Consider the following 26,886-nt stretch of genomic DNA (forward strand, 5'->3'; position numbering starts at 1 on the left):
TCAGAGTCCAAGAAACAACAGAGGGAACAGATCGATATCAGTTCCCTTGCTGACAGTACCAGTCAACTCCCCACAGCTGTAAAGTGACTGCAATTGTTCCTCTGCACACACGCAACAGTGCAAACAGTGGAGCAGTCACTTTATAGGGAATGCCTTTGTACCAAACATGCTTACATCATTCAAGTGATGTCACTTATGCAATATTAACATGAAGGAAAGGCAAAACAACACTTGCACACTCTAGAATTCATCAAGATTTCTCTCAAGTGTATTGCCAGCCTGCAAGTGACATTCAAGGTGTCAAGAACAAAGAGCAACATAACGAAGGAACAGTTTCCTGCATTGAGTCATCATATGTCCTTAGTTGTGTAGCACCTTTGTCAAAGTGATTTACTTGTAATTCCTACTTAGCTTAGTTAGAAGCATTGTGTAGGAGACCTTTGTAAACTTATAAACCACGTGTTTATGTCTTGACTAGAGTTAGTCGAGTTGTAAGCTTTGTAATAGAGTTATTACAAAGGGGCTTGTAATAGAGTTGTTACAAGTTAGTAAGGGATTAAGAGGTTAATTCCTAGGTTACAACAGTTTGTAATCTGAAGTTTGCTCAGTAGGGAAGTTGAAATCCTACAAGGGTAGGTCGTGGTTTTTAATCCCGTGAGTTGGGAGTTTTTCACGTAAAACTCTATTGTGTCATTTACTTATTGTTGTGTGCGTGCGTTCTGTGGAAAATGATAGAGAACTCAGTTCTCTATATAGTTTGGTGGACCCTTAGTTTCTATCACTACTGTTATGGCTTTTCATCTAAAATCATGAATTAACCGTGCTATCTCATAGGGAAAATCGCTGAAACAAATCCATGAAATACTCATGACTGAACTGCAGTAGAGGGAAAAAAAGAGTGAAAATCCATTTTTGGTTTAATTTCTTGATAATCCACATGGAAAGAGTTATTTGCCTTACTTACACAGATTGTGGCATGAAACTAATTATAGACAAAGGAACTGATTAAAACTAAATAAGGGACAAAAACTATATATGGTTGAAACTAATTTTGGCCTCCGTACGACTGATCGAGATGGGAACATAATGGACCGAAGAAAGTCTTCATAATATCGAGATGGGATCCGAAGAAGGCACAAACGAGCTTCAAGTTTCAGGGACAGGTCAAATACCGAGCTCGAAGTCATTATCGAGCTCGGGTCCGAATCGAACTATGATGAGATGTGATGGAATCGAGCTTAAGGGCTAGAGGCTAACCAATACCGAGCCCAAGTCATTACCGGAGCCCGAGTCGGCATCACGCTCAAACCCGTATCGAGCTCTAAAATTGGAAATCGACCAATACCGAGTCCGATCAAGATCGAGCTCATAGACAAAAGCCGTTACAGCCGCATTAAAGGAGAGAATCTCGACGGGAATTAGGGAAAAGCTGATTTATCATGGGTTCCCCATTATGTATTTTTAATTATATCTAAAGTAGGATCCCCCCACTATAAAAGGGATGGCTATATTTCTGTAAAGAATCATGTTTTGCATACATTGTAACTCAGATATCATACACTCCCATATTGAAGAATTATCCTTTTTTAGCTTCATAGATTGATTCATCTTGCTTAATCCATAAATCATCATCTTTTCAACTTTGCTTATTTTTCATTCTTTACAGTCAATACTCGATATTTCTATTTACTCTTACGATTTGTGTCAAGTTATACCACATACCCTTAGAACTACGTACAAATTTAACTTTATCCGTTTTTCGGGTAAACAGTTGGCGCTTACCGTGGGGCTAAGGATAATAGTGATTATTTGATACGAATCTGCAAAAACACACCATTTTACGCTTGTTTTCGGAAGTGTCTTTGATTTCGGATTAGCAACGACGAGCTCTCGAATTAAATGGCCTTACCTATCAACAATGAAGCTGGCCTTCAAGGCTAGAACAAGAACTTGACGCCCTGGGCCGGAATTCCACTTGTCGACACCGTTGGAGCCAAGTCGAAGTATCATTAGAAGTTAATTCGCAAGTGGCCATTGAGGCAACCCTACGTTCTGAACCTGAAAATAACATTCATGGTGGTACTCGATCTGCAGATCGAGAAACCCGTAATGTTGAGAAAAACATAATCAGCTTGCATATGATTTTCGAAATATTGCAAGATCAACAGGTAGCGATAGCTCAGTTGTAGAGTCAAACCTAGGTACCGAGCAGGCCGGAGCCTAGTCTACCCCGAGAAATCACCCACAGAACGGATCCAACAATAATAAGATCAAATGAGCAAGAGTCAGGGAATAATTCCGAATTCCTAAGATACTCGAGGAACTCAAAAAATGGATCGAAGCAAACGATGAAAAAATGGAAACATATAACTCTAGGGTCGATCAGATCTCGGGGGAATCACCAGTGTTAAAAGGGCTAGATTCCGAAAAATTCGTGCAAAAGCCTTTTCCACCAAGTGCAACTCCAAAATCGATCCCTAGAAAATTTCGCATGCCCGAGATTCCTAAATATAATGGAACGACCGCCCCCAACGAACACGTCACCTCTTACACATATGCCATCAAGGGTAATAATTCATCCCTTAGTCTTTGGACTGACTCCATAGTCAGTGGGATTGTGTTCCCCTTGGGTTTACGGGCCGCTCGCTTCTTGGGTTTTTGACCCTCGAAGTTCGAGGGCCCTTTTCTCTTAATCACCATCGCTGGTTTCGAGATAGACGGTAAAGCTTCTTCATCACCGGACGGGGGTCTCATAGTCGCATCCTTTTCGAGACCTACAAAAGAAGAAAATAAGTAAACTCATACTTGAGAAAAAAATGCTTGAACGATAGGCAAATCGGTAAGCCAAGAAGAAGGCTTACCATGAGTACGATCCTCCCACTGGCCCTTTGACAAATCGCGTCACGTGCGCTCGGCGTATGTTGACGCCGAAACTAGGCTCCTGACCCAGTTCTCGAGATGGGGAACCGCACCCGGCATTCAAGCAACGACTACATCAAGAAAAACACTGATAAGAAAGGATGAAGAAGTAAAAACAACAAACGTAAATTAAAGATGGGATCATACTTACGTTTCATATTCCATTTCTCAAGAAATGACATACTCTCAGTCGGGATTAGGTCCGAGGTGTTCACCCGAATGAACCGGCCCATCCAACCCCGATCTTTGTCTTTATCTATACTCGAGGTGAACGCTTTGGTGGCCCGATGTTGAAGCTTTATCAGCCCACCTCGGTTGAGTCGAGGGCTATATAATCTTACGAGGTGGTCGGGGGTGAAGGGAAGCCCGTCGATTTTGCTCACGAAGAAACGGAGCAGTATCACGATCCTCTAGAAGGAAGGGTGAATTTGGTCGAGGGTCACCTGATATTTCTTGCAGAAATCAACCATGACCGGATCGAGGGGACCCAGCGTGAAAGGATAAGTGTAAACACTTAGATACCCTTCCACGCGGGTAGTGATCGCTTTCTCCGGTGCCGGTATCACAACCTCTTTATTTTTCCAATTGCAATCTTCCTTCACCAGATCAAGAAGGCTTTTTGATATCGAGCATATATATCTCGATACCGGCTCGCATCGACCAGCAACAGATTAGGGTTTCTCGACCTTAAAGTCAGAATCAATAACACACAACCCGAAAATAAGTTCTTCAAGGCATGGCTCCACCACTGGTTTCTTGCCGGCTGGCCGAGATGAGGAAGCAGCCTCATTCTGCGGAACGGTTTTAGATGTTTTGGCCATTTAGTTTTTGTGAACAAAGAAGAATGGAGATTGAAGTATTTAGTATTTTAAAAAAAGCAAGCAAAGAAATTTGAAAACCTGGAAATAGGGAACTTTGGAGAAGGAAAAGGACTATGAAGATTGGAATGAAAAAGATTTGAAAGTAAAAGTTTGGATTGATGAAGAAGGGAGCTATTTATTGGTTTCACAACGACAGTTCAAAATAGGTAGTGGCCGACCATCGACTGACACACATTTAATGCCTTAGTAACTTGACCGACATGACGTTTGTCTCATACGTCACAATCGGGCTCATCGCTGACATCATCATCCACCAAGTCAAAGTTCGGAAATTCATATGGTTTCTCGTCATTTTCTTTCCGAGAAACGAGGGGACTATCTGTATACGGTCAAAACCGAGTCTGCCCTTTTTATGACTAATCGAGATTGGAACATGATGGTCCAAGGTTCATCATTGTAATATCGAGCCATGATGCGAAGTTAGGTTGTCGAGCTCGAGCCCCAGAGATCGATCAATATCGAGATCGACCAAGATCGAGCTCGAAACCCAAAGACCGATCAATATCGAGACCGGCCAAGATCGAGATCGAAGCCAAGAGACCGATCAATATCGATATCGGCCAAGATCGAGCTCGAGACCCAGAAACCGATCAAGATTGAGATCGGCCAAGATCGAGATCGAACCAAAAAATAAAAAGGCCGTTATAACCGCAATTGGTGGAGAATCTGGGCAGAAATCATGGCTTGAATCAAGGAAAAGCTAATTAATTAATCTATCATAGGATCCCCACTATGTATTTTTAATTATATCCAAAATGGGATTCCCCACTATATTAAGAGTCGTTATTATTTGTAGAAAAACACATTCATTCTGAGATATATAGAAAAGAGAGCAAATACTATCCTTTTTTGGCTTTTGATATTTAGTCATATTGTTTCTTCTACCAATCGTTCTTTACTCAATTTGGAGGTGATAAAACTTGAAGGCTTAGGCCAACTAGTTCATTCGGTTTACATTCATTTTTTTTATAACTAATTTCGATATTCATTTACATATCTTTCCCAGTTTGTATCAATGTATATCACGTATCCTTAGAACTACGTATAAATTCAACTCTATCCGTTTTTCGGGTAAACAAATATAAATAGATCATTCAATTTATAATTAATTTTCTTAAATGAAATATGTTTTGCTTAGCATGATGTTGTCCCTTAAAAGCAAAAGAATGTGTGAAGAAAAAAGTATAAATATGACGTGCATTACTATACTATAAGCTATCTCCCCAATAGATGACTTTATAATATAAATAATTGCTGGCACTCGAATAGTAAAGAGCGAATTATTCATTAGTGACAAAAGGCAATACTAATAAGTATGTCTAAACTCTAAAGTGGGTGGATGAGTCGATATAGGAAATTAAAAAGAGGGAATGAAATTATTAAATATTCTTCCAGGCCTACTAGTAATATCCCTATATTAATTATATGGTTGAGATTCCACCCGATCCTTATAGACGATGACTCATTTCCAGTTGTGTGATAATATTTTCAGGTTGCAACAAATAATAAGAGATTTGCTTGAGTATGGAGTTGTTTATGGCAGGAAGCGTTTAATTTTTCAAAGTGAAAATTTTCCATACAAATCTATATTAATCGAGTTGCAAAACGAATATTAAACACCGGTTGGGAAATTAAAATATAATAATAATAAGAAGAAGAAATTATTTAGGCAAAAAAAAAAAAAGAGCCACCATTGCTTATCATATTATGTGGTTAGAGAAAAAGTTTTATGAATAAGTGGGACAAGGTAGTTTATTTATTTATTTATTATAATTGACACGAAGTATTTTCGAAACAAAAATTAATCCTAGATATTTTTTTTAACAAACAATTTCTCGAAAGTAATCCGGATACACAACTTTTTCCAATAATTTTAATTCAATTTTTGTTTCAAAATCTTAATTAAAAAAAACTAATTCAGACGAAAGCTGGATTTCCTTTTTCTATTGTTTCCTTCCAATTTTCGAAGCATCTTGTGCTTTATAGTTTCCTTCTAGTTTTGCAATAAGAATAATATGTACTTAAGTCATAGTACTATATTTATCCTCTTGAGCATTGTGACAAACTTTTGACGCCAAAATGTACAAGGAGTAAGATCAATCTGCTCTCTCAAGAAACAGAAATTGTATTTCGCCTTTTGGAGTTTTTAAATAAAAAATTAATTTTCCATATCGCCATATTAAAAATTCCCTATAAAATACTATTGTAAATAATTAAAATATGTGAACAAAAAGAGACATTAATGAGAACAAAAGCTACAGTTAAATATGTGATGAGAAGTTATAATTATTTCTGGTCAAGAAAGTTACACATGAACTATTTAGACGAATGACATTACTCCATAATGTATTCCCTCAACCCTTCCATTCACCCACTCAAAAAGAGAGAAGAAGGAGTAAGTGGGAATAGAATTGACAATTCATTGGCATTTATAAAGCATTTAAAATTATGTTTTAGTAGTCTTATCTTTGCTTCTTTAAAAAAAAAAAAAGTCGTTTTTGATAAAGGAGTCTAATTTTTCTGTGAGAGTAGTCTACTGTTCCAGAAATTACAATTCATCTTTGGTTGTAGATTGATGGAATAAAATCATCCAGTATTTTTTTGTTATTCTGATATTTAAAACATATTCTATAAGGTTTATCCGCTTTATTGATCACTAGATTGCACTCTCCGTTTAGTCAAACCTTATTACATAATTCCTACTTCCCATTAGTACATATTTACAGTTAAACGCGTAGTTGTTTTAGTTGTACTTGCGACCCAATTACTTAGTTCCTGCTTCCCCTTATTACATATTTACGGTCAATCTTTTTTATAATAACATTATTTGATTTGATACCTTTTTATTACTATTATGAAATGATGTTATAGAGAATATATATTATAACATAATACAAAAAATTAATCAATAATTTGTTATACAGATATGGATATGATTGTAATTTTAATATAGAGATGTCTATTCGTGAAGAGAGGAGACATAAACCACACTTGTTTGGTTCCTTGCAATTCACTTCTTATTCTAAATAAGAATTTCATGGACCCTACATGTCTTTTTGAAAATTTCCCAGATTTGTTCCCGTTAATCTTCTCACACTTTATTCTTTCTTTCCTATCTCCTTTAGTGGAAAATTATTAGGGACTTAAGCTTTTCAAGGTTTAAAGTATGTAGTCCAACAGTAGCATCTGTATCTTCATTGATTAAGAGAAAGTGATTTGGAATAATATATTAATGATCATTAGCTTTGTGATGGCCATCAATAAATCATAAATTTAGTAATAAATCAATATATTTTAAGAATAATGATATCCAGATTAGTTTATGTACACATCAATTATTTTATCGGATATATACTATTTTATACCAATAAATATTTAGTAATTCTACCCACTTTATACTGATAGACTATGGTGCATAACAAATCGGTGTTATAATCATGTAAGGGTAGGCATGATACTTAGATCTGTCTTTTTAAGAGTAATTAATATTTTTAGTAATACTAAAATAAGTTTCAAAGTATACTTAAACTTACATTCAGTCCATTCGAACTTTATTTGAATCAGTCTCAAGCCAAACTAAGTGACTTTTTCTTGTTTATTCTTGTGATATATTATTGATGGTAGACCTAGTCTTGCTCAACTTTTGCTCTAAGGTAAAACTTAAGAAAATAGGCATAAAATATGTTTCTGAAAAAAAAAATGTAATTGTTCAATAATAAGTATATTGTTAATTATCAAACAATGATTTTAGTCAATTAATAGTTACTTCAATAACAATTGAACATAGAATGTATCTAAAACTATTTGATGAATCAACTTATTTTTCCATTGATTACAATCTTGGCAAACATTCTTTCGAATTACTTATAACTATAAAATATTGAATAACTAGTATTTTTTAATCTAATTTCTAAATAATAAACATTAATTTAAAAAAAGAAATAAATGTTATAGATTCACACTGAAATCGGACATGAATATCCTATTGCTCGGAATTTATATTATTTTTGGGACAAAGAGAGTAATGATTTGGTTAAATAATTTCTTCTTTTTTGTACTAATTGATGAAACAAAAGTTCAGGTGCAAAAATCCCCACCATGAGAAATTATTGATCAGATCAAAGCGAATATTAGCCTCTAATAAATACTCCTAATAAGGTGGACATAGACCATGGCCTACTAGATTGCTGTCATTATCAATCATATTATTTTCTTATCTTAGAATTTAACGTGGTGGCTTTAGATTATTGGCTTTGAATTAAAATTAATAAAGGAATTGTGCAAGTGGTTATTTTTTATTATTATACACGTATTGAAACAGAAACCAAATCTTTCTCAGCTCTTTTAATTTTAAATTGTTAATTAGTAAAGCTAAATTTGGGTTAGCGATATTATTTATAATTTTTTGAGTAGCAGCCCATAAGAAAAAACTTTATGGAAAAAACATAGAAAGGGAGTTTGAACAAGTATGCTTCTTTTTTTCTTGTATTTCTTTTTCAAGTTTGATTGTTTCTTGTATGCTTTGACTCAATTCAAGAAAAGATACTACTTTTCTTATTCTTGAGAGTTAGACAAAAAATAATTTCAGTTATGATTTTCTAATAAATTCTAAGTTCTTAAAATTTTTAAAAGTTATTATGTGAAATTAATTTCATAACAATCAAGAGATCTTTGTACGAAATCAACTTTCTATGGATATTTTAACCAACATTTCCGAACTTTGTCATTTTTTGAAACGGAACTATGGAAGGAATAATTTGCGTTAAAATGAGCTGAGAAAGGTTAAATGAGGAACATTGAAGATTATTATTATTATTATTATTATTATTATTATTATTATTATTATTATTATTATTATTATAAAAAGCTCATAATTTTATAGATGAGACACAAAATAAGTTTCCAAAGTTGAATTGATCAGTCCTATGAAAAGTTTTGTACTAGAACTTGACTGTTGGAATTACCAAGCATGATATTCAATATTTCATGCATTCTAATTGTCACACCCCTTTTTACCCCCAAAAGATAAATAATGTATTATTGATTGTGGATGATGGTTAAAGAGTTTCTCCAATTAAAGTGACAGACTTGAATAGGGATTATTTTATTTACAGAGTCGCCACTTGAAATTGATTTTTTGGGTGTTCCAAGTCACCTTTATTTGAATCTCTAGTCAAAGAAAGATTTGACTCTTTTATTATTGGTCTGCAAAACAAAGTCCGGGTAAGGAATTCCGTTGACCGGGGAGAAGGTATAAGGCATTCTCCGAGTCCAGTGATTCTAACACGGTCGCTTTATTGACTAAAATTGGCTTGAATTAATTTTGGACAAACTGTGATTTATTGGTTTCCATGTTTTATCTATGTACACTTTTATTTCTTGATTAGATTTATGAAAATTATCTTGAAACGAATCACGTGTGTGAATGCGTTTTGTTTATTGTGCCAAAATCATGTCACGCGTATGTGTACACAATTAATAGCATTTTATTATTTATTAAGATTGTGTGGCCAAAGTCGCGCGAACGCGTACCTATATTTATTTGTGGGATCATATTTATGTCACGCGAATGTGTACATAATTACGATAATTTATTTATTAATACGCGCCTAAAGCATACTAGCGATTATTAAGAATTATATTTTTTTTCTAAACTAGTTTTGAGATTATCGTACGGCTTGAAAATTATGGAAGGAATTATTTGGAAGTCCAGAAATATCTTAACTATTTAAAGTATTGAAAAATTATCAACATTTAGAGATGTTTACTAATTACTACTCTATTTTTGAAATTATGAGACGTTTACCTATTATGGAATAATGGGCTAAGTATTAAGCTATGACTAAAATTATTGGGCCTGACAGATTTATACTCAATTCAGCTCATGTCTAATTCTTTCCTCTTTATTAAATGTCGTGGCCCATTTCTATTTTTTTTACCTAACGCCACGACATGACCCATTAACACTAATTATTTCTTTCACCAAGCCACGCTAATCTTCTACACCTAAAAAACTGTAACCTAAACAATCATAAAAATGAAATAAAAATAATATTGAATTGAACTTTCCGCAAAACAGAACAAAATCAACGACATACTAATTCAAACAACTAATAAGACAAAGCGACAAAAAATCAAAGAAACTCCAACGAAAAGTATGATATTAGAAGTGAAAATAGTAAAGAAAGGGAAGAGTGAACCTCTAATGAATTCAAATCTTTGCAATATACATGAACTTTATGACCGGTGCTAACGAACTACGACCTCATTGGCGGCCTCAAACTCGACTGAAATTTTGGCACTGTTTCACGGTGAAATTAGCAGCAATTTGAGCTCCTGTTTTGGGGATTAAAGAGTGGTGAAAACTATGATTTTCGTAACTAATTTTGCGGGTTTGAGGAGAGCTGTTTCGCGGCTAATTTTGCCGGGTTTGGCTGGTTTTTGGGGCTGGTTTTAGGTGGGTTTAATAGCTGTTTCTGGGCAGCGGCTATGGTGCCTTTAGAGCTGCGTTCTTTTGTGGCTTTTAGAGCTGATTTTGTGAGGTTTTTCAGTTGGGTTTGGGACTGATTTTCGTTGCTTTTGGGAGGCTGGTTTAAAGGTGATTTTCAGCTGGTTATTATGAAGTTTAGATGGTGTTTTTCATGGTGTTTTTGGTGAGTCTCATGGATGAAACTTGATGCTATTTGGTTGAGCTTTTTAATGGGATTTTTGGGTTAAGTTTCATGGAGGAGGCTGGCTGGGGGGAAGAAGAAGTAGGCCCTAGGATTTTCCTTTGTTGCTATCTTCTGTCTCTCTCTATCTTGTGTATTTTTAGATCTCCTCTTCTCCTCCTTTTTGTATGTGTTTTATAGTTGAAAATGGGGTATGGGATTTGTGATAGGAGACAAGCATGGGGGACAAGGAGTGGGAAACAATGGAGAGAGTAAGGAGCAAAGTGTGGGGGGACAAGTATGAAAGTGGAGTGGGGAACAAGCATGAGGGACAAAGCATAGGGGACAAGTATGTGGGACAAGCATGGGGTACAAAGAAAAGTTGAGTGGGGACACGTCTAGGAAGCGGTAAATATTCAAGCACGGTCAAAAATTAGATGCTCACAGCATGCCCCTCTTTGCTTGAAAACATTAAAAGTTTTCAGGCAAAGATAAAGTGAGACGTATGACTAAGTTTTGACCATATCGTTATTCAAAAGAGGAAGAAAATAAAAGAAAAAGGTGCAACCGAGTCCTGATTTTGGACATCCTACATATCCCGGGTTATAAGGGAATCAGGTCGCGTGTAGTTCAAGAAAAATGATGGAGTGATGAGTTGGAGAGTCGATTGAGGTTCCGTCGAGGCTCTGGTCCGTGGTCTTGCTATTACATCAAAATTGAAAGAAACTAAACAAGCCTATCAACTATGAGTTACAAGATTCCTATCTATAAGTCTTTTGAAGCTTGATCTTGAATCTTGACTGGTTGTTCATGCAAGCTCTGATTTAAACCTTGATGCTTGCTAGCTGTAAGTGCTAGTTCATTCTTCTACGACTTCTTTTGAGCAAAACGGGAAATGTGAAGTTCGTAACTTCAGTCATGTCTTGAGTAGTCCATATCCTTTTCTTTTCTTTATTCTGGATTGAGACTTTTTCTTTTGTTCATCTCGAACACTGTGCCTCGTGGTAAAACCTACTCAGACATCACAACAAACAAACGAACAAAAATTTTCTGCCCCAGTTTTCACTAGAAAAATTTCGTGAGTTATTGTAACAAAAATTCTAAACTACTTCTTTATTGAAAGAAATAAAAGAACAGGAATGGTGTACCCTGCATTTAAGCTCAAATCAACTAGGGAATGAAGTATCCTATATTGGAGAACACAACTAGGGATTGGTGTAACCTATACTGGTAAGGAGATCGGGGATTGGTGTACCCTATACTGAAAAGAAAATATAACCAGGGGTTGGTGCCATGTATTACTGAAAAGGAAATGTAACCAGGGGTTGGTGCCCTGTATTACTGGGAAAAAGAATGTTGAATCCCCTTGGTGAAAAAGTTCTACCTGGGTTAAACTATGAAAAATAAAACTAGACAAAGAGTACTTCCACCCGGAAATATGAGCTGGATCCCCCTAGGCGAAAAGGTTCTACCTGGGTTAAGCTATGAAAAGCAAGCTTAGGCGAAAAATACTTCTACCCGAAAATATGAGTTGGATCCCCATAGGCGAAAAGGCTCTACCTGGGTTAAGCTACGAAAAATAACCTGGGCGAAGAGTACTTCTACCCGGAACTATGAGCTAGATCCCCCTAGGCAAAAAGGTTCTACCTGGGTTAAACTACAGAAAACAACGTAGGCGAAGAGTACTTCTACCCGAAACTATGAGCTGGATCCCCCTAGGTGAAAAGGTTCTACCTGGGTTAAGCTACAAAAAACAACCTGAGCGAAGAGTACTTCTACCAGGAACTATGTGCTGGATCCCCCTAGGCGAAAAAGTTCTACCTGGGTTAAGCAACGAAAAACAACCTGGGCGAAAAGTACTTCTACCCGGAACTGTGAGCTGGATCCCCCTAGGCAAAAAGGTTCTACCTGGGTTAAGCTATGTAAAACAACCTGAGCGAAGAGTACTTCTACCCGGAACTATGAGCTGGATCCCCCTAGGTGAAAAGGTTCTACCTGGGTTAAGCTACAAAAAACAACCTGAGCGAAGAGTACTTCTACCCGAAACTATGTGCTGGATCCCCCTAGGTGAAAAAGTTCTACCTGGGTTAAGCAACGAAAAGCAAGCTTAGGCGAAAAGTACTTCTACCTGAAAATATGAGTTGGATCACCCTAAGCGAAAAAGCTCTACCTGGGTTAAGCTACATAAAACATCCTGAGCAAAAAGTACTTCTACCCGAAACTATGAGTTGGATCGCCCTAGGAAAATGGTTCTACCTCGGTTAAGCTACGTAAAACAACCTGAGTAAAAAGTACTTCTACCCGGAACTATGAGTTGTATCTCCCTAGGTGACAAGTTTCTACCCGGGTTAAACTACGAAAAGCAAACCTGGGCGAAGAGTACTTCTACTCGGAACTATGAGCTAGATCCCCCCTAGGCGAAAAAGGTTCTACCTGGGTTAAGCTACGTAAAACAGCCTGGGTGAAAAGTACTTCTACCCGAAACTATGAGCTGGATCCCCCTAGGCGAAAAGGTTCTACCTGGGTTAAGCTACAAAAACCAATCCTGGGCGAATAGTATTTCTACCCGGAAATTATGAGCTGGATCCCCATAGGCGAAAAGGTTCTACTTAGGTTAAGCTACAAAAATCAATCCTGGGCGAATAGTACTTCTACCCGAAATATGAGCTGGATCCCCCTAGGCGAAAATGTTCTACCTGGGTTAAGCTACCTAAAACAACCTGGGCGAAAAGTACTTCTACCCGGAACTATGAGCTGGATCCCCCTAGGCAAAAAGGTTCTACCTGGGTTAAGCTACAAAAACCAATCCTGGGCGAATAGTATTTCTACCCGGAAACTATGAGCTGGATCCCCATAGGCGAAAAGGTTCTACCTAGGTTAAGCTACAAAAACCAATCCTGGGCGAATAGTACTTCTACCCGGAAATATGAGCTGGATCCCCCTAGGCGAAAATGTTCTACCTGGGTTAAGCTACCTAAAACAGCGTGGGCGAAAAGTGCTTCTACCTGGAACTATGAGCTGGATCTCCCTAGGCGAAAAGGTTCTACCTGGGTTAAGCTACAAAAACCAATCCTGGGCGAATAGTATTTCTACCCGAAAACTATGAGCTGGATCCCCATAGGCGAAAAGGTTCTACCTAGGTTAAGCTACAAAAACCAATCCTGGGCGAATAGTACTTCTACCCGAAAATATGAGTTGGATCCCCCTAGGCGAAAATGTTCTACCTGGGTTAAGCTATCTAAAACAGCCTGGGCGAAAAGTGCTTCTACCCGGAACTATGAGCTGGATTCCCCTAGGCGAAAAGGCTCTACCTGGGTTAAGCTACGAAAAACAACCTGGGCGAAGAGTACTTCTACCCGGAACTGTGAGCTGGATCCCCCTAGGTAAAAAAGTTCTACCTGGGTTAAGCTATGAAAACAGTCTGGGCGAAAAGTACTTCTACCCGAAAATATTAGCTGGATCCCCTAGGCGAAAATGTTCTACCTGGGTTAAGCAACAAAAAATAGCCTGGGCGAAGAGTGCTTCTACCCGAAACTATGAGCTGAATCCCCCTAGGCGAAAAGGTTCTACCTGGGTTAAGCTACGAAAATGAGAGGTATGAACAATAGTTATGCATGCTAAAAATAAAGGAAAGTGGAGATTTTGAGGAAACTTACCTTTGGCGACATTCGTCCTTTAGAAATCACCATTCTTCACTGTTTTGTTCATGCTGCAAACAAAGAAAAATTGTGAGTTTTGAAAATAGTGGTTAGTTTGTGGCCCTGATGTCTTTAGAAACTTGGCTTTGTGCCCATCTTCTTTTGATGATGATTTCAACCTGCCACTAGATGTTTCCTGAATACCACTAGCATGTCTGGCCCTAGAGAGCCTTTGACTTTTCAAACTTTTACATGACGGTTGGTCGCGTGGGACTTAACCTTTTCAACTTTGTTTTGCCTTTGTGGAATTTCACTTTCGACTTCTTTCCTCCGAAACTTTCAATTTTTGAGAATTGGGGAACCTTTAGCTTTTCAAACTTTGCCAAAACAGTTAGCCACTTGGGACTTAACCTATTCAACTTCATTTTGCCTTGTAGCACTTTCAATTTGATTCCCTCTTTACAAGAGTTTTTGATTTCTAAGCATCAGCCGCCATGGCCAGTTGGGGTCGACTTGATGTCGCTGCCGAGTCTGGGTGCCTTTTTTGCATATTAGCTTGTATCAAACGAAAGCCCTGTAAATCAGTCTTGCTATCCCTTCTTTGCCTTAGTTTTGGAACAGAGTTAGACCAAAATGGATTCGAAGAAAAACAAATAATGGAATGGACAATAAATTTAGACAAGAGGTATCCCTTTCGGGGAAGGAAAGAATGACTTATCTGGAGTATATGCGGACTTCAATGAACATGACATGCCTTTTGGACTTGATGTCTGATCTGTGTAAACCGTCCGACTCTTAGAAATTCATCACAACTTTTGCCTCGAAACCTAGAAACCTTTCCCATGATTATCAATACCAATGGCTGTGAAAATCCTCTTTTCGATCAGTAGTGCCCTTTGCAGGTTTTCACCAGCTAAACTCTCTCAATTCTCTTCTCACCATCGCCTTATAGTGCCCTTTGCGGGTTTTCACTAGTAAGACTCTCTCATTTTTATTTTCTTTGCTCGTCATCGCCCTATGGTGCCCGTGAGAGTTTTCACCAATAAGACTCTCTCATTTTATTTCTCTCGTTTTGGTGGCATCAGATCCAAGTGATTGTATCCTCCAATTCTTGAACATTCTCGTTGATTGATCGGAAGGACTTGAAAAGGATTTGGGTAAAAAGGATTTGGACTGAATTACAACTTTGGAATCTCTCAGGCGAAACCATCGCCGAACCATTATAACACCTGCCCCAGTTTCAACTTTTGGGGGAATGTAGATTTTTATTTTGGTGTGACTGAACCCCAGAGAGAGGCTGCCTACGTATCCTTTCGGAATCAAGTCGAACGTAGTTCGATTAACATGAACTTGTTTGATTTTTTATTTTTATTTTTTTTTTCATTTTTTTCATTTTTTTTTCTTTTTATTTGTTTTTCTTCTTCTTCTTCTTTTAAAATAACATGTTCAGGTTCCAAAGAGGGTAATCAAAGAAAGGTAACCGGCTCAAAAGGGTTAGCAAAGGGTTGATGGTGTTTGGATAGCGAGAATGAAAGCCTTCATCATCCCAATCAGAGAACATTAATGCTATATAGAGGGTCAAACATAGTACCTTTTGACTGTATCCGCGTTGACGGTTGTTTCAGGGACACTTTCTTCGTTGCTTCCCAGGTACAACGCTCTCTTTTGCAGTACTCTCATTACAATGTATGTACCTTTCTAATTTGGAGCCAATTTTCCTTTAGCTTCTTCATGAGTTGGGAGGATACGTCTCAGAATGAGTTGTCCTATTTTAAATTTATTGGGCCGCACTTTCTTGTTGTAGACACGGACCAATCTTTTTTGGCACAACTGCCCGTGGTAAATTGCGGCCAATTATTTTTCATCCATCAGTGTCAATTATTTCAATCGGTTCTTAACCCAATCTTTATCCTCAATCCCGGCTTCAACAATGACCCGAAGAGAGAGAATCTCAACTTCGTTCTAATTTTCTATTTATTTTCTTACAAGCCTTGTCTTCAAAATATTTTGTTTCTTGATCTATTATTTCGGGGTCTGACAATGTTTTAGGATCTGGGCATGAAGTCCGCAAGCATGTCATGTCATTAAAATCTGCATTAATAGAACTAAAAAGAGAATAAGAAAAGCGACAAGATTAAGAAAAGAAACATTCCCCGACAATGAAATATTAATTTCATTTATTTTTTATTTTTTTTAAAGTTTTTAAGATAGAAGGTTTACATCAGAAAGCAAAGCAGTGAAGTAAAAATATTCGGATTAGATCCTGAAATAATTCGGACGCAGAAAAGATAGCAAGACCGGCTACCGAGACTCCCATATGGCAGAGAACTTTTCTGGTTTGGCACCCGTTTTTAGGTTTCTCTTCTGTCTCGGCAATGGCTGCAATGGCCTTCAGTGCCAGATCAAATTCTTCATCTTCACAGATCATTCCGATTACTAGCCCATTGGTGTGAGTAGGCAGAGAATTGTTCATCATGTTAGGGGCCTCTTCATCTCTAAGCACTATTTCTTTGACATTGATGAGGTCTTCCACTGCTCTCTTAAGAGTCTAACAGTCTTCTGTATCATGTCTGACTGCTCCAGAGTGGTATTCACATCTAGCATTAGCCTGGTGCGAATGGGACTCAGGGTTTGGCCGGTTCGGGGCTACTGGCCACAGTAGACCTAGCCTGACTAGCTTTTGGAACAAGATCGAGTATGATTCACCAACAGGGGTAATCCATCTCGGGAGGCTCTCTCTCTTCTTCTTTTTTTTTTTGATTTTTTTTTTCATATCTTGATTTTTTTCTCTTTTTGTTGTTTTTCGCTCTTTGTTTTTCTCTGTTATTTTTTTGTCACTCTTTCTCTCTTCTTTTTTTTTCACTCAATATTTTTTCGATTTTTTTTTTTTTTACTCAATTTGTTTATGACTATGATCGAATCCGATGAGGATTGCCTACGTATCATGACGCCGCATGAATCAGATCATTACGTAGTTGAGGAATATCGGGAACAAAGTACATAAGCTAGCTCTTTTTTTTCTTTTGGAATGTTTGAAAAGAAGAATTCTTAAAGGAGAAAGAAAATATATTTTTTTTTTTGGATTTTGATTATTTTTGTTTTTGGATTTTTTGGGAGAAACAAAGACTTCTAAAGAAGGAAAAAATATATTTTTGGATTTTTTTTTCTTTTTCTTTTTTCAAATGAAAGACTTCTAAAAAGAAAGAAAATATTTTTGTTTTGGTTTTTTTTTTTTTTCCGGTGAGAATCAGAGCCTAGTAGTTCGGTGGATCAGAAATAAAATAGATAAACTAACTCTTTTTCATGTACAATTAATCCGACAAAATTTCCTAGCAAAGAAAATATTTTTAATTTTTTTTTTCGATTGTTTTTTTTTTGAATTGGTGAAAGAAAAACTTCTAAAGTAAAAAAACTATTTTTGAATTTTGATTTTTTTTTTGTTTTTTTTTCAATTTCAAAAGAAAGAATTTTTTTTTTTTTGGATTTTGGGAGAAAGACTTAAAAAAAAGGAAGAAAATATTTTTGGACTTTTGGTCTAAAAAAAAAAGAAGCTTCTAAAGAAGTAATTAAAGTAAAATATCTTTTTGGATTTTTTTAAAATTGGGGGCCAAAACCGATGAGTTTTGCCTACGTATCTCACATCCGGTGAGAATCAGACCCGCGTAGTTCGGTTAAATCGACTATGTTTTTTTCTTTTTCTTTTTTTTAATGAAAATTAATCTTTAAAAACCATATGACTAAACCACATTATTTTTTTTTCTCTTCGTTCAACCGATATATGCTAAAGTCGGTCGACATGCAAGCCTCCCAAATAATGCAACAAGTAGCACATAACATGACATAATGGTCTCAACAAGGTACTTGTCCTAAAACAGAACTCGGCCCATGAGTCGAGCGCTGCTAAGTCAAATGCACATGATGCAAATAAAGCGTAGCCTACTAGGGATATTCATTGCTTGTGGCTTGTTCTTCTAAGTTTGTAAATCCTAAAGGAGATGGTATCTAGACCTGGCTTACCCGGGCGGACAACCCGAGCCGAGGAGCGTCAAGCATTACCAGTAGTAGAACAGCACTGGCTAGCTAACGGCTCTCCCGCCTAAACATGTGTGACTAAATCCTTCACCAGAAGCTGGTAGGCTAACTGGCTTTATCTCAAGACAGAAATTTTGTGATGCTGGTAGGCAAACACAACATAACTAATTATCAGAAGACTCAGTGGGATGCGAGAGAGGATACAATTTATATGTACAGTTCAACAATATCAAGACAGTAAAAAGTGGACAAGTAGCACATTAGTCCCAAATAAATCACAATATATACAAAAATTAATAAAGCCAAATAAAGTCAATGTACAAGCTCGAATTCTTGAAGTTCCCCAGCAGAGTCGCCAGAGCTGTCACACCCCTTTTCTACCCCCAAAAGATAAATAATGTATTATTGATTGTGGATGGTGGGTTAAAGAGTTTCTCCAATTAAAGTGACAAACTTGGATATGGATTATTTTATTTACAGAGTCGCCACTTGGAATTGATTTTTTGGGTGTTCCAAGTCACCTTTGTTTGAATCCCTAGTCAAAGGAAGATTTGACTCTTTTATTATTGGTCTGCAAAACAAAGTCCGGGTAAGAAATTTCGTTGACCGGGGAGAAGGTGTAAGGCATTCCCCGAGTCCAGTGATTCTAACACGGTCGCTTTATTGACTAAAATTGGCTTGAATTAATTTTGGACAAACTGTGATTTATTGGTTTCCATGTTTTATCTATGTACGCTTTTATTTCTTGATTAGATTTATGAAAATTATCTTGAAACGAATCACGTGTGTAAATGCGTTTTGTTTATTGTGCCAAAATCATGTCACTCGTATGTGTACACAATTAATAGCATTTTATTATTTATTAAGATTGTGTGGCCAAAGTCGCGCGAACGCGTACCTATATTTATTTGTGGGATCATATTTATGTCACGCGAATGTGTACATAATTACGATAATTTATTTATTAATACGCGCCTAAAGCATACTAGCGATTATTAAGAATTATGTTTTTTTTCTAAACTAATTTTGAGATTATCGTACGGCTTGAAAATTATGGAAGGAATTATTTGGAAGTCAAGAAATATCTTAACTATTTAAAGTATTGAAAAATTATCAACATTTAGAGATCTTTACTAATTACTACTCTATCTTTGAAATTATGAGACGTTTACCTATTATGGAATAATGGGCTAAGTATTAAGCTATGACTAAAATTATTGGGCCTGACAGATTTATACTCAATTCAGCTCATGTCTAATTCTTTCCTCTTTATTAAATGTCGTGGCCCATTTCTATTTTTTTTACCTAACGCCACGACATGACCCATTAACACTAATTATTTCTTTCACCAAGCCACGCTAATCTTCTACACCTAAAAAACTGTAACCTAAACAATCATAAAAATGAAATAAAAATAATATTGAATTGAACTTTCCGCAAAACAGAACAAAATCAACGACATACTAATTCAAACAACTAATAAGACAAAGCGACAAAAAATCAAAGAAACCCCAACGAAAAGCATGATATTAGGAGTGAAAATAGTAAAGAAAGGGAAGAGTGAACCTCTAATGAATTCAAATCTTTGCAATATACATGAACTTCATGACAGGTGCTAACGAACTACGACCTCATTGGCGGCCTCAAACTCGACTGAAATTTTGGCACTGTTTCACGGTGAAATTAGCAACAATTTGAGCTCCTATTTTGGGGATTAAAAAGTGGTGAAAACTATGATTTTGGTAACTAATTTTGCGGGTTTGAGGAGAGCTGTTTCGCGGCTAATTTTGCCGGGTTTGGCTGGTTTTTGGGCTGGTTTGGGGGTTGTTTTAGGTGGGTTTAATGGTTGTTTCTGGGCAGCGGCTATGGTGGCTTTAGAGCTGCGTTCTTTTGTGGCTTTTAGAGCTGATTTTGTGAGGTTTTTCAGCTGGGTTTGGGACTGATTTTCGTTGCTTTTGGGAGGCTGGTTTAAAGGTAATTTTCAGCTAGTTTTTATGAAGTTTAGATGGTGTTTTTCATAGTGTTTTTGGTGAGTCTCATGGCTGAAACTTGATGCTATTTGGTTGAGCTTTTTAATGGAATTTTTGGGTTAAGTTTCATGGAGGAGGCTGGCTGGGGGAAGAAGAAGTAGGCCCTAGGATTTTCCTTTGTTGCTATCTTCTGTCTCTTTCTATCTTGTGTATTTTCAGATCTCCCCTTCTCCTCCTTTTTGTGTGTGTTTTATAGCTGAAAATGGGATATGGGATTTGTGATAGGAGACAAGCATGGGGGACAAGGATTGGGGAACAATGGAGAGAGTAAGGAGTAAAGTGTGGGGGGACAAGCATGGGGGACAAGTATGAAAGTGGAGTGGGGAACAAGCATGGGGGACAAAGCATGGGGGGACAAGTATGTGGGACAAGCATGGGGTACAAAGAAAAGTTGAGTGGGGACACGTCTGGGAAGTGATAAATATTCAAGCACGGTCAAAAATTAGATGCTCACACTAATTTTGATGTCTCATATAATTTTAAATCAATTATAAAATAATTTTATACCGTTCTATTTATTAATAAAATTGATTCAAAAATCTTCAAGAACTAAGTATATTTCTAAAAAGAATAATGAAAATTAAATATTGAAATATGTGCAAAGAAAAAGTTTTTCATTTTACGAAAAAGAAGATAATTGCGGAACAACTTAGAATTGAAATTTGAAAGTAAGCTAATTCGGAAGAATTTAGGTATTGACTACAAAGAATAGATTCTTTTCCATACTTGAATATTTGATGTATTAGTTCATCTAGGGTTCTATCAAATAATAAAATTTAAAAACTAGCCATTAGAACTTAGTAAAGGAAGAGGATAAATCAGATGCGAATTCATGTTGAAACTTGTTTTAATTCTCCTATTTTATATGAAGATAATACCTTTCTCTCGTTATTTTCAAATGTGGTTCACATTAAATATGAACAAATATAAATTCTAGAACTCAATCACTAACATGGAAATCGTGTTCTGAAATTCAGAACTTATAAAATTGAAATCATGACTCTGCCTCTATGGAAGATATAAAGAAAATAAAAAGACTATTATTGATTATTAATTTTCGAATAAAGCTACTCAGTACAATATAAATTTAGAGTTGAAAGTTTAGTGCTTACTTGAATAGTTCAAGGAGCAATTGATATTAAGTACGGAAAATGGCCAACAATACCCTTAACATATTAAAAATGGCTTATAAATACCTTTTATTAACCTTTTACTCTAAAAATATCCTTAACGTTTTATTTTTGCCTCAAATATACCTTTGAAACTAACAGACCATGGATGATAAATTTTGGCACTTTAAAATATTCACATGACATTTTTTAAGCTTGCCACGTGTATTTCTTATTAACAAAAATAAAACCCGCTCATTTTCTTATAACCCAACCCACCCAAGTCGATATAACTCGCTAGTGTCTTCCCTCTTCTTCCAAAATTGACTACTTCAATAATGGAGGTAAGCAAAATAGACCCATCTCATTCTTTTCCTTCTTCCCGTCAGATAACCATAAATTTTCTCTTCCTTTTTTTCATTCTATCCATAGACAATCAGAAAAAATAAAAGATTCTAAGAAGAAGAAGAAAGAGAGGAATCAATCGTGGAAGAATGATAAGATGAAGTCAAGGGACATGTGAAGAAGAACTGGAAACGAAAGCCGAAGAAGTAGAAAAAGAAATATCCGATAGAACTCTTTAAATTGAGATGTTTTGAGAGATCTGAGAAGCTATTGAAAAGATTTCAATTGAATTCAACAAATTTTCTGCTACAAATGACATCCGATTTACAATTTTATTTTTATAACTATTGCAACTTCATCTACATGTTTCAAAATCAAATCTATAAAACTAATCCAAATCGACTATGTGTTTCACAAATAAATAAACAATATCTTCATCCTCTTAATCCCATATTTAGCTGAAAGAGAGACTATGGCGGCAAAGACAATTATGGTGGAAGACATTGGAATAATGGGAAGAGACTAGTGTTTGAAGAAAGGAAGTTTTGGTTTGAAGAGAAAAAAATTAAATTTTTTACTAAAAAGATAAAAAGTTCTTATTTATTTTTGAGATGGCAAGAATATTATAAGAATATTTTAGATAATAAAAAATGGATACAAGTCTAATAAAACGGGTGGATGATGGAACTCGGGTGGGTTGGGTTAAAAGAAAATGGTTGGATTTTGATTTTGTTTATAAGAAATACACATGACAAGCTTAAAAAACGGTGAAGGTCCAAATATACTTATGTATTTTTGAAAATGGTCTAAGAATATTCCTCGTTATACTATTAGGTTATCTATACCCCTGCAGTCATACCTTGGGTTCAAATATACCCCTCATTTAAACAGAGGGACACGTGTCATCGTCTTATTGGTCAATTCTAAATATCTCCTAATTAATTAAAAAGACTCATTACTCATACCCGAAAAATAATTTTCTAAAGCAATATTATTTTTACCAAAAACTTAAAAAAACAAAAATATTTTTTTCCCAGTTGTTACAAAAAAACTGATTTTTTTTTCTAAAGCAATTAAAAACTAGAAAAAACTAAATTGTTTTACCTAAAAACTGGAAAAAAAAAAAGAAGAAAATATTTATTTTTTCAGTTTTTACAAAAACATTACTTTAGAAAATTACTTTTCAGTTTCTTTTTTAGTTTTTACAAAACAAATTGCTTTAGAAACTATTTTTCAGTTTTTTTAAAGCAATATTTTTCTAAAAACTGGAAAAAAATATTTTTGATTTTTTCAGTTTTTAGTAAAAAATATTCAGTTTTTTCCAATTTTTCCAGTTTTTAATTGCTTTAGAAAATTATTTTTCAATTTTTGTTTTCCAGGTTTTACAAAAATATTGTTTTAGAAAATATTTTTCAGTTTTTTTAAAGCATTGTTTTGTAAAAACTGGGAAAAAAATATTTTCGTTATTTTATATATATATATATATATATATATATATATTTTTTAGTTTTTATAAAAAACGTTCTGTTTTTTTTCCAGTTTTTACAAAAAAATAATTGCTTTAGAAAATTATTTTTCAGGTATGGGTAATAAGTCTTTTTAATTAATTAGGAGATATTTATAATTGGCCAACAGGACGATGACACGTGTCCCTCCGTTTAAATGAGGGGTATATTTAAACCCAAAGTACGACTGCAGGGGTATAGATAGCTCAATAATATAACGAGAGGTATTCTTAGATCATTTTCAAAAGTACAAGGGTATATTTGGCCCTTTGCCGTTCAAACAATGCCACATTGATATTTTAAAGTGCCAAAATTTACCATCCATGTGTACGTAAGTTTCAAAGGTATATTTGAGCCAAAAATAAAATGTTAAGAGTAATTTTTAGACCAAAGGTTAACTGAGGACATTTATGAATCATTTTTGATACATTAAGAGTATTTTTGGCCCTTTTTCGTATTAAATATTATCCTCCTAAAGAAAAGGTTTAGGGATATTTCAATGAACAGAAATTGGTGAAAAACAGTTTAGGTATACATCATTATCTAGTGGACCCAAATTACAGAAAGAAAACAAATGAGGGACATGGTGATTGGTGACATACATATATAAGAAATTTGTTTGCGATGAAGAGGTTCAAAGTTGCCCCTATACTATTTGAAATAGTTCAATTTTGTGATCGTTATAATTTTCGTCTATTTATTAATTATTGATAATAAATTATCATAGATTTATCCTTGTCATTAACATTTAACGGAGCTCCAGCGCAAAATTAATAGACTCCACGTAGCCTAATACTTCGAGGAAAAAGGTCAAACTGTACCCCTCAACTTTTGAATATGATTAAAAATACCCTTAGGTTGGGGTTCTAGTAGACATCAAGAGCAAAAACAAGACTATATTTCCTAAAGGCAGGGGCATAACAATTTATTGACAAAAAAGTTGCTCAATTTTAAATTATACAACCAAATTTGACCCTTTTTTCCTTCTAAATCATCAATTGTGGGGAGTAAATTTCCAATTTGGTTCATCACATTACAATCTATGTCAAATTATTCCGTATTCCTCCAGTCGTTGTCATGATATTTGGAATAGTTGGCACTCTATTTTAATAAGTTACCAACATGAACCGGAATTAAAGCTAGAGCAATTTATTGCATACGAGCCACAAAAAAAAAAAACTCCCTTAGTCCCAAATTCTGTCGTCTTTCTCTTATTCAAAGTCAACTTGATTCAACTTTCAAACTAATATAGACATGAATTATTTCTTTGTTCTTAAAAAAAATAAAATTGGAATTCAAAAATCAACTTAGAAGTTAGAGTAATATCAAACGTATTTTTTTCTCATATAAAAAGTTGAATGAATACAATTGAAAATGTTGGTCAGGGATTGCACGGATTAAGCTAAAAGTGACAAATATTTAAAACAGAGGAAGTAGAGTAAAATATATAGTGGGCGCTTCGACATAAAAATGGTAAAATTTCGGAAAAAAGTGGAAAAGAATTAAGTGAAAATGATATTTGAAATTAGAGTTGTGTTTGGATATAAATATAATTTTGAGATCTTTTTGAATTTTGTGAGTAATTTGAAGTGAAAATTTTGATAATAGCTTTTTGTAGTTTTTCAAATTTTAATTTTTAAAAAAATTCATCTTCAGGTGAAAATCGAAAATTTCACGGTTAAACACTGATTTCGAAAAAAGTGAAAAATCTTTAAAAAAAAGATTTTTTTTTGTAAATTTGTGGACTACTCAGCTAACAAGATCTAGCGACATGCAAATTAGTTGATTATCATTTTTCTAGGGCATGAATTCTATATGAGAGAAAGAGACAAGAAGAAGAAATGTCAAATGAGGAAGAAGAAGACCAAGGTATTTCTTTAGAATAGAAATCTCATTACAATTAGGTACTTAACAGTGCATTTATAACAAATAATGCACTGTTAAGTAACCACACTAACTAACTAACCCTTCTAGTATCTTTAATTGCTAAATGACCCCCCCTAACTACTCAAGTCATCATTTCTGCACTTCGATACTCCCTTCAAGTTGGAGAGTGGAAGACATCTAACACTCCCAGCTTAGACAGTAATAGATGATGTTGTGCAGCTCCCAAACCTTTGATCATCAAATCTGCTAGTTGTTGCTTGGTGGACACATACTCAGTGGTTATCAGTCTTGTCTTGATCCTTTCCCTCACAAAATGACAATCAATTTCTATATGTTTGGTTCGCTAATGAAATATGGGATTAGTTGATATTTGCAAAGCAACTTTGCTGTCACAGTGCAAGTGCTCTGGTTTGATCACACTATTTCCCAATTATTCTAGTTAAGCTAACCATCCAAATTGTCACTACAACTGCTGCAACCGTGCTCCTATATTCTGCTTCTACTGAGCTTCTGCTGATTGTTTGTTGCTTCTTAGACTTCCAGGACAACGGAGAGTCTCCTGGTTTGACAATGTATTCCGTAGTTGATCTCCTAGTATTTGGGCATGCTGCCCAGTCTGAGTCACAAAACATTGTCAGATTGTTTGGTTCTCCTTTCTTCAGCAGTAAATCCAAGCCTGGGGATACCTTGATATATCTCACCACTCTTAAGGCTGCATCTAAGTGTGATTGTTTATGATTCTGCATAAATTGACTCAATACTTGCACACCAAAGCTTATATCTGGCCTTGTAATGGTCAAATAAAACAGCTTTCCTATAAGTTTTTGGTATTTTTCTGCATCTTCCAATTGCTTATCTTCTGTATTCCCAACATGGTTGTCATAGTCCACAGTAGTTGGCTTATGATTGAGCTCCATTGGAGTTGCCACATGCCTGCACCACTCAAACCTGCCTCTGAAATGAGTTACATTGCATATTTCCTCTAGTTCAATACAATTTCTCCATGTGATCTTATAACCTCTATTCCAAGAAAGTATCTCAATTCTCCTAAGTCATTCATTTTGAAATTGTGATGAAGAGTCTTCTCTACTTCTGTAATCATATCGAGAGAATTCCCAGTGATCAACAAATCATCCACATACACCAAGATGATCACAATGTTCTTGCCACATTTCTTGGTAAAAAGTGAATGGTCATATGAGCTTTGAGAATAGCCAGCTTGTAATAAAACATTTGAAAGCTTAATGTTCCATTGCCTTGAGGCTTGTTTCAAACCATAGAGGGATTAGGGGATTTTTTTCAACTTCTAATATTACCTTATTGGTAAGGAAAAACAGTATTAGATATTTATAAAATCTAAAAACTTTGAAATTTAGAGACATGATAAGAAGATTAACATTTCCTAAATCACTAAATTAGACCATATTCATAATTTACTCATACTTCACAATTAAAGATTTTTATTCGTCACTTTTTAATAAAAGTTATTGTAAGTAGTAATTCCTTCGTTTCAATTTATGTAAACATATTTGACTGGACACAGAATTTAAGAAAAGAGAAAAGATTTTTGAATTTATGGTGTAAGATGAGTTATATTTATTTTGTGTGACTATAAATTATTGTATAAAATGAAATTATTTCTAAATATAAAAAATGATTATATTTTTTGATACGGATTAAAAAAAATAAGTTCACGTAAATTGAAACGGAGGGACCAGTATATAGTAAGTAGAAAAGGAAAGAGATATGAAGAATCGACAGCCAAAACACATGGTCCGCTCAAATAATTCCCCTGTTAACACGACAAAACAACTCACCGTCACAGACTTAGCGCCGTTCAGACTAATGATCCGAAAACGACAAGCGCGTAGACCAACAGATTACAAGTCC

At 35.4% G+C, this 26,886-nt stretch overlaps 1 protein-coding gene across 1 annotated transcript; it reads right to left on the reverse strand.

Annotated features, from left to right (window-relative positions):
• LOC107780721 (secreted RxLR effector protein 161-like) lies at positions 1-25,913 on the reverse strand. The gene is made up of 3 exons (XM_075230059.1): positions 25,446-25,913; positions 276-279; positions 1-101 (listed from the first exon to the last, which is right to left on the reverse strand). The coding sequence occupies exons 1-3, from the start codon at positions 25,911-25,913 to the stop codon at positions 1-3; spliced, it is 573 nt and encodes a 190-aa protein (XP_075086160.1).
• Between the last annotated feature and the right edge of the window lie 973 nt (positions 25,914-26,886).

The sequence above is a fragment of the Nicotiana tabacum genome, chromosome 14 (assembly GCF_000715075.1).
Source record: "Nicotiana tabacum cultivar K326 chromosome 14, ASM71507v2, whole genome shotgun sequence".
In the NCBI taxonomy this organism is placed as follows: Eukaryota; Viridiplantae; Streptophyta; class Magnoliopsida; order Solanales; family Solanaceae; genus Nicotiana; species Nicotiana tabacum.